Genomic DNA, 22,311 nt, shown 5'->3' on the forward strand with positions numbered 1-22,311 from the left:
GTCTCTTTTTTGGAACTTGTAGCTGAGGCTGACCAAGTGATTATTGATGCCAAGATGAATTCCGATCTTTTAATAACCTTTGTCAAAGTCTGGGTGCTTCCTGATTCAACAGCTGTTTATTCTTGATCAGGGTTTTCCTTTAAGTCCTTTCTGGGCTGGTGAATGTGCCAACTCAAATCCGTCCAAACAGGGTTTGCAAATTAGCCATGTCTCTTGCAGGCAAAGTACGTCAAAGTCAGACAAATGCACGTCTGATCTTGCGGTCAAATGGGAAAATCCGCTCTTGTTCCTAGAAGCCAATGTCAGTGTAGGTGTGGTGTCTAATCCATGAGGATCCAGGTTTAAACCCCTGGTATCGTTATATGGTGGCTATTTTGCTCTGAGCCGATTGACCTGCTTCTTGAACCAATCGCTGTTTTCGTTTGGATTTGTGGGCACTTGTTCTCCGAAGCACCAGCCTTGTTTGCCTTTGGAGGATGACCAGTTTCAGTCATTGATGAGATCTCTTTACAGTCGATTTGTCCAGATAGTTCTCTTTCCAGTGTAATCTTTCTACTGGTTTGGGTAGTTTGTCTTTTATCTGTTCTCGTGGCTGTGTATGGTCATTGGTCATCCGAATGTGGGCTTTTCGAATTTTTCCTGTTTGCTCCTGACCATTACTTTTGCAAAATAAAGTAAATAAAGCCGTTTTTTCCTTGCGCCTGTTGCTCTCCATTATTGTGTCTCATTGGACAGGTTTTGGGAACATTTATACACCTCACTCAAGGGAGTGTTCCTGTCCTTCCTTCCCAGCTTCATCTTCAGTGTTGCCATGTTTCCTCCCCAGCAGGGAAGAGGCCTCCATCATCTTATCAAGGTCTAAGGGCTCAAAGGAGGAGTGTGATTGCTGTCATCCATTGGGGCTACCTGTTATATTGGGCCTGTTCAATTTGCTTTCACCCCTGTGTCACCTTCTGCTGGCTCAAAGACCCTTTAAACCCAATGAGACAGAGTGGGTGAGTGTATCAGAATGTACAGCGTGTTGTTGAAATCAGTAATTGCATTCGTCCTTGCAACCATTTCCCTACTGTTTCAGTCTCATATGCCTTCAGACATCTCACTGCACATAGCTTGTGTTGTGCTGGGAAGGTCGACCATGTTAGGGAGTTTTCGGAATTGTTGAATTGTTTGACAAGATAGATGAAGTCCAGATAAGACCAGCAGCAATGTTCACTACAAAGGCTGGGCAGAGGAGTGGGTTGTAATGATTGGAGGACAGTTGGGTGTATAGGGCTTTAAATTAGGTTTTCATTATTTAAAAAAAAAAAAGGTATTTGAAAACACTGTAGGTAGCATTAAATAAAAGTGCATTATGCACAGAGGACCGTTAACGCGTCTGCTTCCATGTACTGCAATTCCCAATTATAATTGTTTGCACTACATGGTGTACGAATCGACACAATCTGGGCGGACTCCGGTCTATTTGCAATCCATACTGTGAACAAGTGTAAATACCTCCAGCCATGTACACATGGCGGGAGACATTTAACCTGGTATCCACCAGTACGTTTTTAGCATTTGACATGAATGCATTACTTTTTGCCGGGCTGAAGATGGGGCAGGTGGGCACATGCACTTTGGTCCATGCCCCAGTCCGCCTACAAAAACTACAAAATCCACAGTAGAACAAAAAGAAGTGTAACGCTTTGACAATCCTTTTATGCCTCTTTTTAAAACAAAATTTTAAGCATATGGTTACAATACAAACCTTTAGCCAATTTTAATATATAAAACATGTGTAGGATTAAAATGGTTAAAACAGGAAACCTTACACGATTATCAACAGTTCAAATCGCTGCTGTACACAATAGGACAAGTACATAATCTATCTATTCAATACATTTAAATTAGATATTTGCTGTAAGGCCACAGTCCAGGCATAAGAATCTGCTGCTGTCATAACAATACCCTCAGTGCCTTATAAGGTATTCCAAAAATGGTCTCCCGCAATTGCAGCAATGTTATGTACAAAATTCTTGTAGCTAGCATAGTAATATAATCCAAGGGCCTGACATTGTGTTAGCAAATGATGTGCAGTCTCTATATGGTCATTACAAAGTAATTTCTGTAATATCGAGCCAATTTGCTCCATCTCCCCGTATGTACTTGTGTCAGGAGTATATTAAACTGTATGTACCGTATATATCGCTGTATAGGGACCACTCCGGTGGTGATAGTGCGCGGTACAAATGTCCTTTAACATTAACAAATTGGTAGACAATATTTTAGTTAAATAAGTCCGGGCAATCCTCAACAGAATCCCTGAGTAGAATATACCTGATGCATAGACTTCTTACTTAAATATTGGATTTTAACCACAAAATCAAGGTGAATATTCTTCCTTTTTAGAACTATGGAAGAATGGGGCAATTCCAATACATCGCGGATGCCAATGTCAAGACTGGATAAGTGTTCAAAAGCAATCACTTTGATCTGGTCAAGGAATAGGGTAGAGGTGTTCTCCCTATATAGTCTCATGATGTAACTATGCACATTCTCAGCCTCTGCAGGTGAGCAGTATATCTCAAGAAATAGTTTGCATCGCTGATTTGACCAAAGTGAGCGGATAGATTGTACCCCAAGTTCGCAACAAAGGGCCTAGACAGGGACAGAGGAGGGCATTCCTAAGATTGAATGCAACAGCTTGTATTCCAAGCTGTCCATCCATTTAATTATGGATTTGGGGAAAATGGGAGAGCCATACAGAATCATGGGAATGATACTTTTACAGTATATTTCGACCATTCCCTCCATACCTACTTTATGTATAAATCTCCTGATCATAAGCCATTTCGTCATTGTTTTCATATGTATGTAGTCCCCATACTTTTGTGATGATGGAGAGTTATAAAGAGGTGCACCAAGATATATATATAGCTGTCCACTACTTCCAACAGGTCCCCTTCATAATGCCACTTAAACTTGTACTTCAGTGTCCTTTTTTCCCAAATACCGGAATCTTTGTGGCGCTGTTGACATGAAGGTTGTTTGCCTGAGCATAAACAGCCAGGGCATCTAATTATCTCTGTAGAGCGCTAGGAGTACGGTCCAAAATAACCATGTCATCAGCATAGCCAATCCAAGATACTGGTACTATACCATTACGTGGAGGTAGGTTATGGACTGCTTTATTACAAGCACCCATCTTTGCCACATACAGATTATATAGAAATGGGGCCAAACCACAACCCTATTTCAAACCTGTATTCTTTGGTATGTCCTTGGTAACTTCACCCTGTTGGTTGGCCCGAAGTGAGACCATGTATAGGGCAACAATGTAATAAAAAAAGGGAGCAATCAATATCCCAACTAGTCAATTTAGCCAAAAGAAGGTTACGGGAAACTGAATCAAAAGCTTTCGAAAAGTCTACAAAACACATGTAGATGTTCCCATAGTTTTCATCCTGGCAGTGGCTGATGGTCATTTGTAGGGTACAAAGCTTGTGCAGCGTGCCATGTGATTTACGAAATCCCTTTTGGAATGGGGACAGTAAGTTCCTACACAGAGCCCATTTAGATACTTTTCCCTGCAATATGCTGGCGAAAACTTTAGAGCTAATGTCTAGCATGGCCAATAGCCTATAATTGTCTGTTATTTTGATCGCCCTTTTTAAACACAGGGATGAGAATAGATTTATACCAGCTGGACGGAAGTAGGCCAGTGCTGGGTATTTGTTGGGAAGACCATTGCCCAGAATTCCGGATCTGTTTTAAAAATTACATTTGTCAACATGTCTGGACTGGGGGGCTAGAGCCATTGAGGGATTTAATAATAAGTCTTATGTTATTTTTCTCAAATCCTTGAGCAAATTCATTGCTATGGACAAAAGGTATTAAAGGCTGGCCAAGCACTGGTTTATTATACAATTTGAGATAGCATCCGTCCAGCCCGCCACACTAATAGTATTCTTTTCGTTTCCACTAGTGCCATTGACAAAAGCACAAAACAGGGACCCCAATGTTTCTATAATCAGTACTACGCAACAGTTGGAAAAGTCCTTTCAAGACGGCATTTTTCTTAAAAAATTTATGGTTTGTATGCCAATTTTTATATATAGTGTCTCCCGGAATGCAGTGCTTCCATTTCTTAATATATTTACAATTCTTTCGATACATTTTTTTCTTTGCATGTACTACAATGTCAAAATTGTTGGCATGTGGAGTAGATTGCGTAGTTGCCTAGTGGGACAAAGCCAGCTGCTTATTTAAGAAGCATATGATACCAGATACATGCCAACCGATGCCTCTTTTATACTAAAAGGGATTGAAAAAATATCTCTTGTGAACATAAAGGCCTGTGTAAAATGGAGTCCTAAAGCATGTGATGGACTCTTCTTATTTGATTGTTAATGATTGCTGGCTGATGATGAATTGCCTTTTAATTAATTAATCTTTTATATCATTCTTAATACCGGAGACCATTCTCTAAGTACGGGACTAGGATTCGAACCTGTGTTGCTCTGCGTTGTCGTGCTTCTAAGACAAGCGTGTTTCCCCTGAACTGTCCTCCCGGCCTGGCCCGTAGAATCAGTAAAGCCATTAACCATGTTTTTACCACTCGTTCTTTCCAGCTAGCATTTGAGTTTACAAGTTCTACGTAAGATCATTTGAAAATTGTGTACTTTTATCTTGTCGCCCATTTTTAAAATTGCAGGTGATATAGTTGTGCATGCAAGTGAGTAGTGACTACTTTACTTCCACCCTAGTAGTTGTTTTTAATTTTGTTTTCAAGTGGCTTATTTCTCTTTTTTATCTTCCTGCAGAGGACAATGATGACTTTCTAACAATGACAGAATGCCAGTACATCATTAAACGTGAACTAGAAAATCTTCGTGCAAAAGATGAACAAACTGTACCTGGCCACCCGCAAGCCAAGCTTTATCCAGGGAAATCGATAAGTAAGTGTGTGTATGTTGGTCTTCGCATCCTTCATAAAGCAGTTATCTATTTTGGTACAAGTAGTCCTCAGAAAAATTAAATGTTTATTTAGTGTCTCAGCAAAAAGTTGCTGCGAGAGTTGGCCAATTTCTTACAGCCCACAATGAAACACGTTTTTCCTGCCAAAAATCACACCGTTTTAATTTTGGTATTTGCTTTTAAATTGCTTTAAGTGCGCGAGAGGATGGCATGGCCTTAGAAGGTTTCTCTTGGAGTAAAGGATGGGATGGTGCATCTACTATCCAGGAACTCTTGTTTTCTTGGAAGAAATTCAAGCTGCTGTGATGGTGCACAGATTCGAGACAAACTGCACTGCAAAGGTTTGGTGCAAACAACAGACATGGGTGGCCCATTCTAGAACCCTCATAGGTGCTATGAAAATGGACAGGAGTATAATGGGCAAAGTGGGCATTGTGAAATGGTGGGAGGTGGGCATAAAGGAAATTAGCAGAAGCAAAAAGTAGGAAGTCCATGTAAAAAGTTTGAAGATCAGGTCCACACATGTTTCTAGCTAGTGTGGAGGCTGTGTTAGCATGAGGATCCGGACAGTGTTTCTTGTGTCTAACCACTTTACTGAAAAGTAAGATAGTATGATTGAGGTTCTGCAGGAAACACTCACTCATACTTCTCCCCTGTATCAAATGTTTCTTATCTGACCATCACAGCCCCACAATTAATCTAACTTTGGTCCAACTCGAGCCAGATCATGTATAAAGTGATCCCCAGCAATCACCAGCACTCTGTAATTGCAATACATGCCCTCTGTTTAACTCTATTGGAAACAATAAGTCCAGTCTCTACTGCTTAAACAGCTTGATAGTTCAAGAGGTAGTGAGCTCCTCCCAAACATTCGAGTTCAGCTTGCAGCACACAGGAACAGGAGATTGGTGGGAAGACTGAGGGCAAGTGGACAAGAGGATAGAGTAGGAAAGGGAGAGGTGAGAGTAAGCGTGTTAGAGGGGGAGCCAGAAGCTAATAGAGCATTTGTATGGGAAAATTCCATTAAACCCCGTAGAACACTAACCACTGAATAGTATGAGGAAAGTTAGGAAGTCCCTGAAGCGGTTTAGCAATATAAGGTTTTCAGCCTTTAGGTTCTCACCACCAGTAGAAGTTAGAAGTAGACAGTAGGGGATCTTCTGTAGCTACTAACCTGGGGTCAAGGGTGCCTGGGTTAGGGTGTAGGTGCGGCTCAAGATCGGAGAAAGAGTACAACTCAAGACAAGAGAAAGAAGGAGGCCATAGGGCCCACAAGAACATCAACAAAAACCCTTGAACCACCTCTGAGACTGTGAGTGATTTTTTGTGCTATCTGTGACACCACTTAAAGATGACATTAGCTGGTGAATTGATTGGTTCCAATTTGAGGGCGCATGAGCCAACTAGGAGATCTGTCATGCAGCACCCAGCTAGCCAACTGACTCCTATACAAAAAAAAAAATCTTTTTGTTGATTACAGCATCACAAACCTGTGTTTAGGTCATAGTGTATCAAGGTGTCACAGATAATTTGTGCAAAGTTACAGAAATCTTATTTCACTTAAGATACATTCAGGGTATTTATCCTTTTTCCCCAAGGGGAGCCACCCCATTGAGACTAGGGAGGTTGGCCCACTATTCAAGACTCCCCCCCCCTTGGGGTATGGGCAAGCGGGATATCCCTGGGAGTGACTCCCCCTTAAGGAACAAGAACTCTCAATGTTTATTAACATCTCCATTAAACCCAGTCATCTCTGCTTATATGGGAGGAAAGGAAGGTGTTCATTTGATGAAAACATTATTTTACCGGATAGAAATGTTGCCCCCCACTCCATGCCCCTCAAGTGTGAAGTCTTGTAACCAACAGAACTTTGGCTCTCGTTAAAGAACCCCTATAAAGACCATTCCATTCTCACCTGGATGGAGAAAAGACCAGCTGACGTAGAGTGAATTAGCTGGGGTGGAGATGCACAGAGTGGACTACACTGCTACAGCTCGGAATCAGCGCTACTTGGAGGCGGGACCAAAGCACATACGTGGTGGACAAGCAGCCCAAGGAACGCTGCAGAGCTCAGCAACGCAACGTCGACAGACGTAGAGCAATAGATACTGGCAAGCCCATGAAAAGGTTGCTGCCAGCGTAAACCTGAAAAAGAGGTAAGTTCATGATAAGGTTGCGGCCAGAGGAAAATGCAGCAAAGAGATACCGGCAATGGCGCAAAAAGGTTGTCATCAGAGGAAACCCGAGCAAGAGATACTGGCAACCCCTCGAAAAAGTTGCCACCAGCGGAAACCTGAGAAAAAACATAATGGTAAGCACACAAGAAGGTTACGGCCAGAGGAAACCCTACACTGGTGAGCCCACAAGAAGGCCGCCATCCGAAAGATAAAGAGAAAGCACCAGCGAGGTCACAAGAAGGCTGATGCTGTAGAAGGCCAAAGGCACCAATAAGTGCTCTGGCTCGAAGGCGCCAACCACCACCGGAGACACCCACCCTCCCTGGAGAGAGCTCTGCAGAGAAACAGGCATGTGGTATGAGAAAGGAGGTGGATGGACGGTCGAGCACTGCAACAAACACGAAGAAATAGTAAATCCGACGATATGCAAGGGAGGCAAAGTGTATGACTGTACTGGTTGCCAAGTCCCTGAGGATGTGCCTAGAAACGTCAAGAAAATCCAGTGTGAGCGCGAGGCGAGTCCTGGTAAAGGCCAAAACTATCCAAATACACATCTGGTAGTACAGGATAACAACGCAGACCTAAAAGTCCACAGTAGAAAGCTGAGTATATTACAAAAGCCTAAGAAGAGACGGCATTGTTCTGAAAAGGGAACTGTCAAGATATATGCTGATTATTGAGAAAGAGCCTATGCCTGTGTTCTTCTTCAGTGAAAGTCACAAGTTTTGGAGGACTGAAAAGGACAGCAGTTCGTCTAGAAAAGCTTAAGAAGAGGTTTGTGTTCTAATCAGACTGATCAACTGTTTGTACAAGGACCTATTGGCCGAGACCAAACCAGAGAACTGTGATGAACATTTCTTTTCAAGAAATGTTACAAGAGGATGGGGTCAGCTACAAGATCCTAAGTCTAACAGGCATTTACCTTTTGTATTGTAATTTATATCTAGTGGTAGGGATAGTTATTTAGATTAGGTTTTGAACTAAGGACGAACTTTTTATGTTGCCAGAACAACTTGAAGAGCACCTTAGTGTTCAATTTTAGATAGGGAACCTCACAGCAGCAGTAGGGCCAGATTAGGCAGGTTTTCATTTATGTTTGAATCATATTCAGTGGTCCGAATCCTGCTTCTTGCACGTCACAGAAAGTGCACATCAGTACATGACAATGGGAGAGAAAAATGTAGATCTCTTAAAATAGTGGTCAACACACTCAGCACAAAGTGACTGATTGCCATATTCTTGGCAAGTGACTGTGCTAAAGCGATGCACATGAAAGAAGGTCCAGGTACCTCTCAGTTAATGTTACCCCTTACCAAGGCTCGGCAGGCCTCCCCACAGTTATTACATCCTGTAAGGTCATATTGACAGCTAGGGCCTGAGATGATATCACCACTTTACAGAGGAGCAACATAAATAGTTTCACCAGTAGAAAGGCTACAAATACTAGCAAATATTTCAGCTATTTTGAAACTCTAACAAGCAAAGAAGCCAGAGGGGGGTAAGTGGGTGTTTGAGACCTGCGGTATCATTCAGTTTACAGATTACCCCTGACCAGAATGGGTGGTCCACAGGGCACTCCCAGATCATGTGGACGAGAGCGACCTGAGGACAGCCAGACTGCAGGAATGCTTTATTGTGTCCCACTCTGAAGGCTGCCAAGTGGGTAGGTGTAAAATAAGCCCTTGGCTTAACCTGGATCCACCTGTGGTGAGAGTTGTGTGAGACCTTTTTAGAATATAAGCATAGCTCGCGACTCACGCACACCTCCCATCACTCTGTGCATCTTAACCAACAGCCTCTGACCTCCACTGCATCCACACACTTGAAAAACCCATCACCACCTCACCCCAACCTCCCTAACACTAGCAATATTAAGGGTGCATTAATCAATGTCAGATCACTCACGGCTCATGCTCTAGAAGGGGCTGACCTTATTCTTACCCTCAACCTCGACATTATGGCTATCACTGAAACTTGGCTTCACGTAGCCTCTGGCCCACTACTCTCCCTTGCCATCCCTCCAGGTTACAACATTATCAGACACGATCATAACTCTAACCAGTCCAAAGGTGGTGGCATTGCCATCATCCATAAGAATGCTCTAAACTTCCACCTCTCTGTGCATCACTTTTCCTCTATGGAAGCACTGACAGCCAAACTAGCCGTCACTCCTAACCACTCTATCACCTTCCATCTACTTTACCGGCCACCTGGGCCGCTATCCACCTTCCCTAAGGACCTCTCCAACATCATCACTCATAACACCACAACCAAATCCCAAGCCTCGATATTAGGGGACTTTAACCTGGGCCTCACTGATCCCAATGACACTGCTGCCATGACTATTTATAATATGCTTATGAATGCAGGATTCATACAGCTTATCAACCAACCTACCCACGTTAAGGGCAGAACCCTCGACTGGCTAGCCTCCCATAATTGTCCTATCCATATCATCTCTAACCAACAGTATGCATGGACCGACCACAACTTAATTACATTTAACATTCAGTCCATACCTGCCAGCCTCTCCCCTACCATTGCACCGGCTACTGCCACCCGCAATAAACGTGACATCACTTGCAACAGACTCCTCCCCCTCCCCCTCCTCCTCCCGGCTCTCAAGGACCAGGTTCGCTCATGCTCCGACCCCACGGCTATGGTTGACACCTTTAACCTCGCTATGCAAAAAGCCTTAGATATCATCGCCCCATCCAAATTGAGAAAACCCAAACCTCGAGCCCACCTGAACTCTTAGTTCACACCCCAGCTCAGGGCCCTGCGCAAAGAAAAACGAATTGCAGAATCACATTAGAAAAGCAACCAGTCCGCAGCCAACAAATCGTGCCTCCTCTTGGCCACCCTTAACTACAAGGAAGCCATATTCCAGGCTAAAAAAAGACACTTTCTATAAACGTATCTAACAAGCCAAATCCAACACCAAAGAATTGTTTAGAATCCTAAAAGAACTTGAAACCCCTGTCACTGCACCAGACACTTGCATCAAAGATAGCACTTGGTGTACCAAAATCCAAGAGGCTCTCCTCGGCAGGATTGCCACCCTCCAAATTAAAATCAATAACAAACAATCAAGCCTACAATCCAACCCACAACCCAACCCTATCCCCACCCTAAACGACCCCATCCCAAACTCTCTGACTCCTTTTAGCTTCTCTCCACTCTCCATTTCCGAAGTGGAAAAGATCATCACCAGCCTTAAACCGACCAATTGCCAAGGCGACCTCTGCCCAGCACCTATAATCAAGGAAGCAGCTCATGACCTAGCGCCATTCATTACTACGCTCATCAACTCTTCCTTTAGCTCTTGGATTGTACTTGACAATCTAACGGACGCGTTGGTCATCCCCCTATTGAAAAAACATACCCTGGACGCTAGTATACCCACAAACTACAGGCCAATCACCACAGTCCCGTTTTTACTAAAAATCCTCGACCGTGCAGCATATCTACAAATTCAAGATTACCTTGAATCTAACAAACTCTTGGAATTTAGGCAATCTGGGTTCCGGCCACGTCACGGCACTGAAACTGCCCTTTTAGATTTAAAAACACAGATTGAAGATCTAAAAGACAAAGGCAAACTTGCTCTCTTACTCCTCTTGGACCTTTCGGTGGCCTTCGATCTCGTCAATCATGAAATCCTCTGCCACCTCCTTAAATCAGCTGCACACTTCTCCGATAAAGCTACAACCTGGATTAGCTCCTTTTTAGACAATAGATCTATGCGCATGCTGTCTCCACTAGCAGCCGCCCCACCTGCACCTGTCTCCTGTGGAGTGCCACAAGGATCTTGTGTTTCACCCACGTTGTATAACGTGTTGAACAAACCTCTCTTCGATATCTTGGACTATCTGGGTGTCACTTACACCAAATACGCCGACGACACCCAGATACTAATCCCTATCTCAGGTGACTACACGGCTGACTCCCTCGCTGTCAATGTCATCTACCAGGTCATCCAGGCGTGGATGGCTCAACACGGACTCAGTCTTAATGATGAAAAGACTGAGCTCCTTATTCTTGGTTCGCCAGAAAAACTTACCAAACTCGACCCTGCGTTCAAGTCCTTCATCATCGATGGGAATATTATCCCAATCGCCAAGGACACAAAAACCCTAGGGATCTACATTGACTCGACCCTATCCCTGACCAGACAAACCAACTCAGTCTCTTCCGCGGCGGCATATACCTGCAAGCTTATTACAGCCTGTCGCCCTTTCCTCTCTGCAACCAATTGTGTCACCCTGGCTAGAACTCTTGTATTATCCAAGATTGATTACTGCAATGCACTGTACCTAGGCACCAATTGCTGCAACCTAAACAAGTTGCAAATTGTCCAAAACAATGCGATTAGAGCTGCCCTCAACATTCCCAGGCGCCAACAGATATCCGACACCAGACGCAATATTCGCTGGCTCTCAGTCCCACACCGTATCTCCCTGAAAACCCTGGCTCTTACCCACAAATGCCTTCATAACCAAGCTCCCTGCTACCTGGCCAACCGATTTGCCCTCCACAACTCCATTAGACCCCGCAGAATGGCTCATTTAAACTGCCTTGAGGTTCCACGTTTCAATCTCCAAAGATCAGGTGGAATTAGCTTCCCTAGCTTGGCAGCCAAACTCTGGAACACGCTTCCCAATGAGCTTAGAGCAGAACCCTCATTCCGAGATTCAAACACCTTACGAAAACCTGGCTGGCCGCCCAGGACATTTAGCTCTGGGTTCTCTGCTTAATTTGTACATGTATACATAATCTGCTTGTCCTCTCATTGCTATTACTATATGTAAATTCTGTATTATACTTGTAAACTTTGTAATTATGGTTCTGTCTGTTTTTCTTATGTTGTAACTAAGTGATGCGCCCGGTTGCCCCTGGGCCTGGTGCGCTATACAAATAAATAAAATACAAATACAAATTGATAATCTCTAAACATAATTTCTAAATCTCTTTGCTATTTCAACTTGATTGTGGACTTGGTCAGCAAAATAGCATCCTGAACCACGCAGAACATTTGGAAAAGAATATGCCCACACCCTGAAATGTTCCAAATATTTTGGAGTAGGGATGATTGAGGGGGAAAATAAACTAGCACCTCTTAAAGGCCCTGCACATACAATAGTACTGGAGCTTGACTTCCTCCAATTTTTCTATAAACACATACAGTGAAACTGTATATTTGTCCAAGGATTGTACGGGCAATTCTATCTTCTGGTTCAAATTCTTAAAACGTGACAAAATACTTTTTCTTAGGTGTTTTCTCTTATATTTCCTTTTAGTGCGAAGACTGCAGACTAGCAAGATCGTGATCCAGTTTTTTCCGCTTCATGACATAGAAGAGTTAAAACGCCTCAGTAGTAACTGGTACGCCAAGGTCCGGATCGGCTATCAACCTCTAGGTATTTTTTAGCATTTCCTCTTTCCGTTTCCTGTTCTTTATTAACATCAACACTGGCTGTTTTACTGACCTGTTCTTATGTAAAATCATAAGAAGAGGGTATCTAAAACCAAAACGTTTAAACAAATCACACGACTGCTTTAGGAAAATAGGATTGCACTCGTAAGGCTTTAGTTTAGATTTCTATTTTTAGTAAACAGCAGTAGAAAAAATACATTCGCTGGTAAAATGAACACACAGTGCAGCTCCTCACGAACCTGTCATTTAACAACAAAATGACAACACCTGTATAATCAATGTGTATGTACATTTTCCCTGTGATTGTTTAGTACCTTCAAGAAGTGTCTAGTTTTGCCTAGCAGAATCCCCTTTAAAGGTGACACTGCCACTCGGTCAGACCCTTATTCTGAACCATTGGTCATGGTCAATGAAACTAAGCAAAACATGTCTGAGTGTTGTGTCCCTTTAAGGGGGGTGCAGGTGGATGTGGTGTGGATCATAGGTTTGGCTCTCTAAGTTGTATCCTTAAGTCAAAACCAATAAATGTTCTGATGATAGCCTGATAAGTTTAAATGCAGTGAATCTAGGGTAGAGCTATTTACATGCCCAATGAGTGATTATCCTGGAAACCTGGTGTGGCTTGGGCTCTCAAGAAATTAAGGTTGTTCAGCATTATCCATCATTATAACCTTGGCACTTCCAATTCCTTGCCGCCTGCATCACACTGATGAGTTCCAACCTCCTGGGATTGTTGAGTATCTTTCAAAGATGCGTCTACTTTGCAGAAAAAATCCTTTTCAGAGTGTTATAACTGGAATAAATGAAAAAGCGTTGAATTTTTCTACGCGTTGAATGTGGGGTGAAACTCCTTGATGTCGGGATGCCTGGAAGGGTTTTGTATATAACCATGAAGAATTTGTTTTTTTATGGCAGAGGTTTGCAAGCTGCGGCTCTCGAGATGTTTTGGACTATGACTCCTACGACGATTCACAGGATCTCATCACTTCTCCCCAGAGAGGAGCCTTCCTGGTTAGGCTAGGGAGAGGAGCGCGCTATGCAACATTCCCCCCAGGCGTGGCGGTCAGCGGAACCTCACAGGGAGAGACTCCCCTCTTGGGGACTATACGATGAATCCTACAGACTCCTCACTAAACCCCTGCCTAACGTTTCCTCCCATCTAGCCAGGGAAAGACAGACACTTCCTGATCCTGATGTTGGGGGTGTTGTTCTGCTGGAGGATCACCTGGGCGGTCAGACAAAAGGCCCAGGGCAGTGAGAGGACTCTGTAGGATGAGACGCAGTATTTGTCTTCCTCTAGGGAGGAGGTTTCCTCAATGCATATGTATGGCTTGCTGTAATAATCATACTTTTGTTCAACAAGATACACATATGAATAGGGGTGAAAACAATCACAAACTCTTAGGCATTGGGTGAAATAAAAAGCTGTCCAAAATCCTATAGACTTGTAAAGCTGGAGGCTTCCCTAACCCCCAAAGGTATAGTGTAAAGAAATCTAGGAATAATAACAACCAAAAAGAACTGCCCTCCCCTTTCCAATCAGGTCCGATAACTAATCCTTATAATATTCCTTTTAAGAACATTATAAAGAGCAGACTTGGGCTGAAAAGCAAAATTCAAACTAGACAAACTAACCTTGCCATTACGGACTTCAAGTCCTATAATTCCCTAAGTACTGGGACGAATTTGAGGGCCAAAAAGGTACAATGTTGCAGGAATGTTCAGATCATTAATGGAAATGATCCACACCTGAGGGAGACTGACAGGCTTAAAAGGCACCCTCGGGTGCAGGCCATTGGTGAGAGGCAGAGGCAGAGTGAGAAGATTCAGCAGAAGCAGTGTGGTTTATGCAGGCAGACCAGACAAATGCTGGAGGAGAGAGAGGACACCGGGACCACGGTGCAGCAGAAATCAGCTGCCAGTACTGAGAGGGTATTTTGGGAAGCGAGGGAAGCTTTTGTTCCCAAGAGGCTGTCACCGATGGTTGGCGTGCACCTGAGAGCCTTGAGGTCGTCTCCGGTGGCTGGCGTGCATCAGAAGGCCCTAGGAGTCGAAGGCGGACTACGACAAGCATTTTGCTGGGTTGCGAGGAGCCACAGAAGCAGAAGCCCTGTGAGCGGCGAGGGGACCGGAGACGCAGCTCTTACCCGGTGGGTTCACATACTGGTAGTAACCACAGAGCTCTCCACACTCGCGTATCCAAGGAAGGCATTCAGAATGAAAGCAGCACTCGAGTGAGAGTGGCTCTGAAAGTAACTTTGAATTCTGGAAATATTGAAAAGCAGCACACGCAGCACTCGCGTAAGAGTGAAAGTCATTTTCCAAGCAATTGTGAATACCAAACTATTGAACAGCGCAAGTCTTATATGACAAAGCCAAATGACTGTAATTTTAACTGTCCATGGAAAGCCCAGAAACCCATTGGATTGTTCAGAAATAATACCTGCAAGTATTGCCTAAGCCAAAAGCGACTAACACCGAGTCAAATGGAATCCAGCAACCATTTCCAACAGCAGAAGGGGGCTAATGAAAGGTCCCTCAGTTGTGAAACCTATTGTCCATATTTTATACAACATGTGTTAAAAGCTGCTATGAACTCACATTGTCAAAGCCAAGGGAACAGCAGAATAAGACCCTAAGCTTGTCAGTAGTTGGTTACAAGAGTGGGGAAACAAGAGTGTCAAAGAAATGCTGCCCCTCTGGAAAAGGATATTCAGAAGAGAGGATAAATATTTATAGAAAAGTATTAAAGAGCACTAATGTGCATCTTGGTTTCCCCAAAGAGTTAAAGGTTTTGAAGCTACAAACTGTTGACTACTATGAATCTCTTGTGAGTTGACCTTAACCACAAGAGCACTTGTTGTTGTGAAATGCTGTTCAGGCGGGTGAGTATACCCAGATAGCAAACCTGTGGAGGAGTAGGCCTGGCATGGGAGTAGACCAGGTGTAAATGGAGGTAGTAGGCCTGGCATGGGAGTAAACCAGGTGGAAGTCGAAGAAGTGCTACAGAGTGGTCAGAGACAATGTATGTGCTTATGTTGCAGAGGGAATAGCTGTGTAAAGATGCTACCAAGATGCTCTATTTCTTTAGAACTTTTTAGTTGTGGCCAAACATTGTTGCTATTGATGAACTGCAAAATTGTCCTTTATCTAAGGAGGATCAATCATACAAGGAAGGAGAAGAACCTCCCATTTTCTTTGTTGTATCATTGGAGTATTGGAACTTGCTGTTGATCAATTGAAGTTACAAAGAACTATGTTGGAACTTTGTTTCAAGCCTGGATTTCCTTATTTTGTTTTCTTGAACTAAGAAACAGAATTCTGCTTAAAATCTGGGGAAGGGGAATTTACCCCGGTTCTGAGAAGAGATTGCTATTGCAATACAAATTCACTTATTATTGTTATGAACTGCAATGCGTGTCCTTATTTATTTATTGTATATATAAGACAGATATCTTTATTAGAGAGTTTCCTTTAATTGATTTTAAGCAGGGAAATCCTCATTAGGGTAGAGATAGTGAGGCATTTATCCAACCTTCTAATTTAATAAAATGGCATTTGTTGCAAAAACTTCAGAGTTGTCCGCCTCATATTTCTGACCCCTCAAACCAAGGACTAACATTCCATGAAGGAACTCCCTGCCCCACTCCTCCATGAACCCCTCAGACCATCACTGCCACGGAAGACACAACCTGAACAGACCACAGTGTACTATTGTGATACCACTTCCAATACAAACCCACTAAGAAAAAGAATAAGAGTGGAGGAGTAATGCTGATCACTCCTCTATGGCAAATAGGAAATACTGTGAAGAGTGGGAACTATGGAGTAAGAAAGAATACTCCTGAGAGAGAAAAGAAGGGCAGCGATCCTCGACTAGGGAGCACCCAGCTACAATTCATAAAAATTAAAGGACTTGCGTGCATCAGAAGGCTCTAGGAGTCGAAGGCGGACTACGAGAAGCATTTTGCTGGGTTGCGAGGAGCCACAGAAGCACGGAGTCATGTTCACCGAGCAGGTGAAACCCAGGAAGTTCGAACCTGGAAGAGAGAAGCTAGGGCATTCTGGGAGGTCTTCAGTCAAGTGGACTTGGAGAACGTAAAGGAACTTAAGCGTTGCAGGTGAAGACAGGCCTCTGAACGCTCACACCAGAGAGAATACAACCCGCTAGGGAAGAAAGGCCCAAGTCGATCTTGTAAGGATAACAAGTTTAATCTCATGCGCAGATGAGAGCAACAGCAAAGAACTTTGCTGCTAAGAACGTTCTGCCAAAAGAGGCACATGCAGAAACTTTTAAAGGTACACAGCTTCAAAGTGACACAACAACATACAGTAAACACCTGCGTGGCTTATTGGATAAACCCTATACAGGTATTGCCTTCATTCATATGGGAGGGCAGTTTATTGGTCACAGCCCAGTCCATCCGTCTTCCATCATGTGGGTGCTGCAGGGCTCATCATCTCACCTTGAAGGTCAGAAAACAAATTAATTATACTCCTACTATACATTTTATTTACCACTCCTGCTTTGCACTTGGCAGGCCTTAAAACGGACACCCAGGAGGTTCTGGGGAACTCTAACCTTCACCCACACATTTCACTCACTCCCTCCACGCCATCCGGCTCCAAGGTTTCCATCCTTCTTTTGAACTATAATTTACCCCTCCCAGCACATTGCAGTACAAATTAAATGAAATGATTATCACTTCAGTGATACACCCTGTGCATCTTCTTTAAACTTTTCAATACTTGTTACCTTGGTGTTGTTGGTCAAAGGGCATCTGGTGTCATGGAATAACGAGATCTTAGGGTTCTGTCATTTATATGGGCTATAACTCGTGGTCACTCGGGAATTGGCCGGGCCATGCTTTGGCCAAAGTGAAATAACCTCCACACCATGCGCCGGCCTCTGATCACAGCCTTGTAGGGCACATTCCTCTTGAGTGAAAGACATCTTTGCAACACGATCAAGGACAAAGAATAAACAGTGTGGCCGGTGGGGGTGCAAACTGTCCTCATGGCATCACTGGAGATTTCTGTAAACTCATGGATTTGGGCCTAGTGCATGTAATGCTTCATTTACTGCACACGCCTTCTCTTCTACCTAGGATTATTAATATATACGCAAAATAGTATTGTTGCCCACACCTTGGGCCACACCATATGATTACACTATCATTGGTAACATTAGCATAGGGTTCTGCTCGATGGGAAAGCGTCCCTTCCAATGTCCCCCCTCTCTCCTGCCGCATCACATTGCCTCAAATGCATCTCACCTTACTTTAAAGCGCCTGGGGGGGTACGGGGCTGCCCGCTTCCAAACATTGCCCCATTTCGTTACTTCTACAGTAACAAATTCTGAAAGAGCTCTGCGCTCCCACTCCCCAGTTTCCACATCTGGGTTATTCCTCTTTAGTGGCATCCACGCCCTGCACACTGATTGCAAACTCTCCCCCCCTACGCACATACTCTTGAGGTGAACAACCCATGTAAATGCAACCCCTCTCTCCCGCCAGGACCGCCACAAACCCTATTTAATTTTCTGGATCAGGGGGTGGGGAAATGACAGTGTGGTATAGAGGATCAACTTCATCTCCATAAGGGATGGGACACATTTCATACTTCGGGCCACCCTGTGGACATTGGTTTGTACCTCCATGTTTTTTTTTCCACAAGGTGCTTTTGAACCCCCAATTGATACCATCATTCTTGTACTATCAGGTGCCACAGTGACATAGCTTCGAATAACTAGCTCACACATGCAGAGGTTGACCAGGATGAACACAAAAATGGACATTAACATCTTCACGACTGCTCCTAGCCACGATGGGACCCAGTCAAATGTCATATTCAGCCAATCACTAAACTGAATTCCTCCCTCCTTCTTCATACGAACACCCAGGCCTTGGACAACTGCAATGATGTGGGATAATGATGCATTTTGGTGTCTTCTGGAGGTACAAATGTACAGCAGGAATCACCCAAAATGATTTGCAAACCCCGCCCTCCATTGCTGTTAACATATCCAGCACGGAGCGATTCTGCATGGTCATAAATCTTAAAACCTGCAGCTCAACCTTCATCAGATTGAAACTATTCTCTGTGTTGTTCGTGAGCTGGACCAGTTCCCACCTCACAATTTGCAGCCATTTGGCATTGGCTGCCGTCTGTACTCCCGGCAACAGTAAAGAGGCAAAACATTATTCTGCTGAACTAAAAAGTCTGGATTCTTCTGGTATTTCAGCAAGCAATGTTCAAAAATCTTTAGACACGTAAATTGATCTTTTCATCATCTTTGGTTGCTGGAACTGTCCTTTTCCTAGCATGGCCACCAAGCTCTTAAATTGATTAATATGCATTTGTTTTATCGCTATTGCAACTAATGTGACAATCCTGCTGATTAATGTTTTTCCGAAAATAACTAGAGAGAACAGAAACATATCGAATTCTACCTTCTGGTAATAAATGTCACCAGAATGAAGTTATAGACCCAATTATAGGGCATAAAACAACAACAAGATCGCCATAGCTTCGCAGGTTGTTATTAACGACAAGTGTTTATCATTTATACACCATCTTTCTACATTGAGGATACATTGCCACAATTAGGTTTGTGTTTTTTTTTTAAAGTGTGTTATGTTAATACATTGTGTAACAACAAATTAAAACTTTGTTTAGTTTTTGATGAAGTATTAACTAAAAGGATAAGTATTTTCTGAGATATTTATGTCTCCTTACTAAGTTGGATTAACTGTTGAAGGATTCTCACACTACCTCCTATTATATTATATTAAAGAAATGTGTGCCATTGTCTGATCTTAAAACCTCGCACACACACCAGCGCAGAAAAACCTCCCACACTAAAAACCTTGCAGCACACTTGGCATTTGGATGTGCACACTGCCCTGCTTCCACCCACCTTGAGAAAGGGCAGACCACTCCAATGAGGTACCTAGATCCATTACAACACTCACCCATATCGGCATAGTCTATGTGTAACTCATGCAACGGCCCAGTAGGGCGGGGAAAGGTGCCCCTTAATGTTCGTAGTGTCATCCCTGTACTAAAACTTTGACATGTGGTACAATGGATGACCATATCTGTAATGCTCGCTTGTATGTTTGGTGTCAACCAATCCTCCTGTATGTCTGCAGCTATGTGTTGTTTCAAACTGTGCGACAGGTAGTGCAATTTTTCAGTGCTTGCAGTTCCTGGGGCATTACTATCTTCCCCAAGTTCTCTTGCCTCCTTAACAGATCTTTTGGAGATTGCTTACACCCTTTCCCTAACCACAACCCCTTCTCCCTCTCAGGTGCCCTTCCTTGTAGTTCGATCATCTCGGAAATGGACAATGCGGTGTAAGGCACTGGATGCTTGTCTGTCGGTGGGGCAGTCATAACGTACTCCTTGGATATTTAATTTGACAGATATGCTGCCATTTTGGCTGCCGCATCGGCGGCTGCGTTCCCACTTCAGATTTTGTCTGTCCCGTTAGTACGGGCAGCACACATGACGACCACCACAACAGGTGGCTGTGATATCGCTTCTATCGGCATCTCTAACAGCACTGCATGCTGCACTGGGAATCCTTCCACCCTCTGAAACCTCCTCCTCTTCCAACGGGAGAGACCAGCGTGTACTGTTGTTTTAACGTACGCTAAGCCAGAATATATTGTGACATGACACCCTTATGACGCTCTCAGTGCTTCAATAAGCACCACAAGTTCTGCTGCTTGTGCAGAATAGTGTGTACGCAACCTTTTCATGACCACTGTCTTGTACTCCCCTCCCTCAAGTCGTACCACTGCTGCCCCTGTCCGTCTCTGTCCATCATCCTGACCAATTGTGGACGATCCGTCAACAAAAAGTACCTCACCCTCTGTCAATGCACAATCTCTTGCTTTGGCGGTATTATTTTCCTCCCCCTCATATGTGCGGTCAGGTCCTCTGTAGTAGGCATGTCTGTTAAAAAGGTGGCAGGATTCACCGTTTTACACCTAACCACATGTATATAGGGTTTAGAGATAATCTCATATGCCGATGACCTCTGCATAATCAGGGTAGACTTTGACATTTCTAGAATAGAAAACAAAGAATGTTCCATGTACAGCGTTACTGAACGCCCCATTAAGATCATAGAACTTTTCTCTATAGCAAAGGCAACAGCTGCTAATGCTTATTTGCACGCGAACTGGCCTTGCATCACTGCGTTCAGAGTACCACTACAATAGGCCAATGGTTTGGGGCCATAATGCATTTTTGCGTCTATACTGCTGTCATAAACTGGCCATCCGAATGTGAAAACAAATAGAATTCCTGTGTGTAATCCGGGATGGCCAGTACGGGTCCTGAACTAATGACTTCTTTTAAGTCGTCAAACTTTTTGACCATTTCTGCCGTCCACTGTTACTTGTGGTCTTTTGTTTTTTGTGCTTCCCTCAGGGCCTGTAAAAGTGGCCTTGTGTATGCTGCATAATCCAGAATCCAGGCCCTGCAGTAGTTACACAAGCCCAGAAACTTGTGCATCCCTTTAACTAAGGCTGGTCTCTGGGTGGCGCGTACTGACGCTGTCCTGTCGGGTAGAATCCTTTTCCCATTTGCCGATATGTACTGCCCCAAATAAATTACTTCCTGCTGGCAATATTGTAATTTAGCCTTATCGACTTGTACCTCTTACAGGCCAACAATTGCTGGAGTGCAATGGAGTCCCTTCGGCAAAGCTGTTCACTGTCACTATACACCAGCAGATCGTCCACGTACTGTATAATCGTGCTAGGCACCTGAATGTTACCAAGATCGGCATGCAGTACTCTGTTAAATCTGCTCGGGCTCTCACAGTACCCTTGAGGCAATCTAGTGTGGTTCGAACCTCACCTGACTGTGCGTAAATGCCGTAAGGTACCACGACTCAAAATGGAGTGGAATCGAGAAGAATGCCCTTTTCAAGTCCACTACATTGAAATATGTGGCTTCTTTGGGGATGCTACATAAAATTGTCGCAGGTTTCGGGACTACTGGAAACTCTTTCCGTACCACATCATTTAGAGAGTGCATGTCCTGGATCATTCTCCAATTGCCCCCATTGATTTTTTAACCTGATATATTGACCTATTGCACTTGGATGTAGATAGCACGATAATCCCCTGGTCCATTGGGCCTGTATTGTTTTTGTAATGCCCTCCTCCTCCTCTCTTGACAGTGGGTATTGTCATACCCTGGGCAGCACCGCACCTGGCTTCAGGGTTATACACACAGGCTTTACATCTTTCAATAACCCTACATCATGTGGATTTGTAGTCCACAACTGCGAGGGCACGTGCTGTAAAAAAATGGGGATGGAGTTACTGCTGCCATTAATGGATACTGCACTCTTCTATACTGTATCATTATGCCACATGGGACGCACATCTCCAGTATTATTTCCCCCTCTTTGTCGTTATTCTCAAACAGTTCATCATCCGTTACCTCCTTTAGCTGCACAGTTGGGTCTACACCCACACCCGTCTCTATCTTTTCCTAATAGAACAAGCCTTCTGTCCGAAACCAACAACCCCTCCAGATCCAGCATTAGTATTGTTCCTGCCACCACCTCGGGCGACACAGCTGAGCGAAAAATAAAATCAGTGGGCACTTGCCAGCATTGGTTGGCAATCTGGGGCGCCTCTTTCACAAGTACCATGATACCATAGACAAACATGTCCGGGTCTCCAGGAATCCTGTGGACTACACCTCCCTTGTCAC

The 22,311-nt window shown here is 43.9% G+C and overlaps 1 protein-coding gene across 3 annotated transcripts in view; it reads left to right on the top strand.

Annotated features, from left to right (window-relative positions):
• Positions 1 to 22,311, top strand: part of ANO10 (anoctamin 10) — a 1,555,753-nt gene that overhangs the window by 269,733 nt on the left and 1,263,709 nt on the right. For all 3 annotated transcript variants that reach the window (XM_069648836.1, XM_069648835.1, XM_069648837.1), the window contains exons 4-5: positions 4,803 to 4,937; positions 12,434 to 12,553. In XM_069648836.1, coding sequence (XP_069504937.1) covers positions 4,803 to 4,937; positions 12,434 to 12,553 — 255 coding nt within the window. The remainder of the gene's footprint in view (positions 1 to 4,802; positions 4,938 to 12,433; positions 12,554 to 22,311) is intronic.

Source organism: Ambystoma mexicanum, chromosome 2q (genome assembly GCF_040938575.1).
Source record: "Ambystoma mexicanum isolate Mex_15411 chromosome 2q, UKY_AmexF1_1, whole genome shotgun sequence".
Lineage (NCBI taxonomy): Eukaryota > Metazoa > Chordata > Amphibia > Caudata > Ambystomatidae > Ambystoma > Ambystoma mexicanum.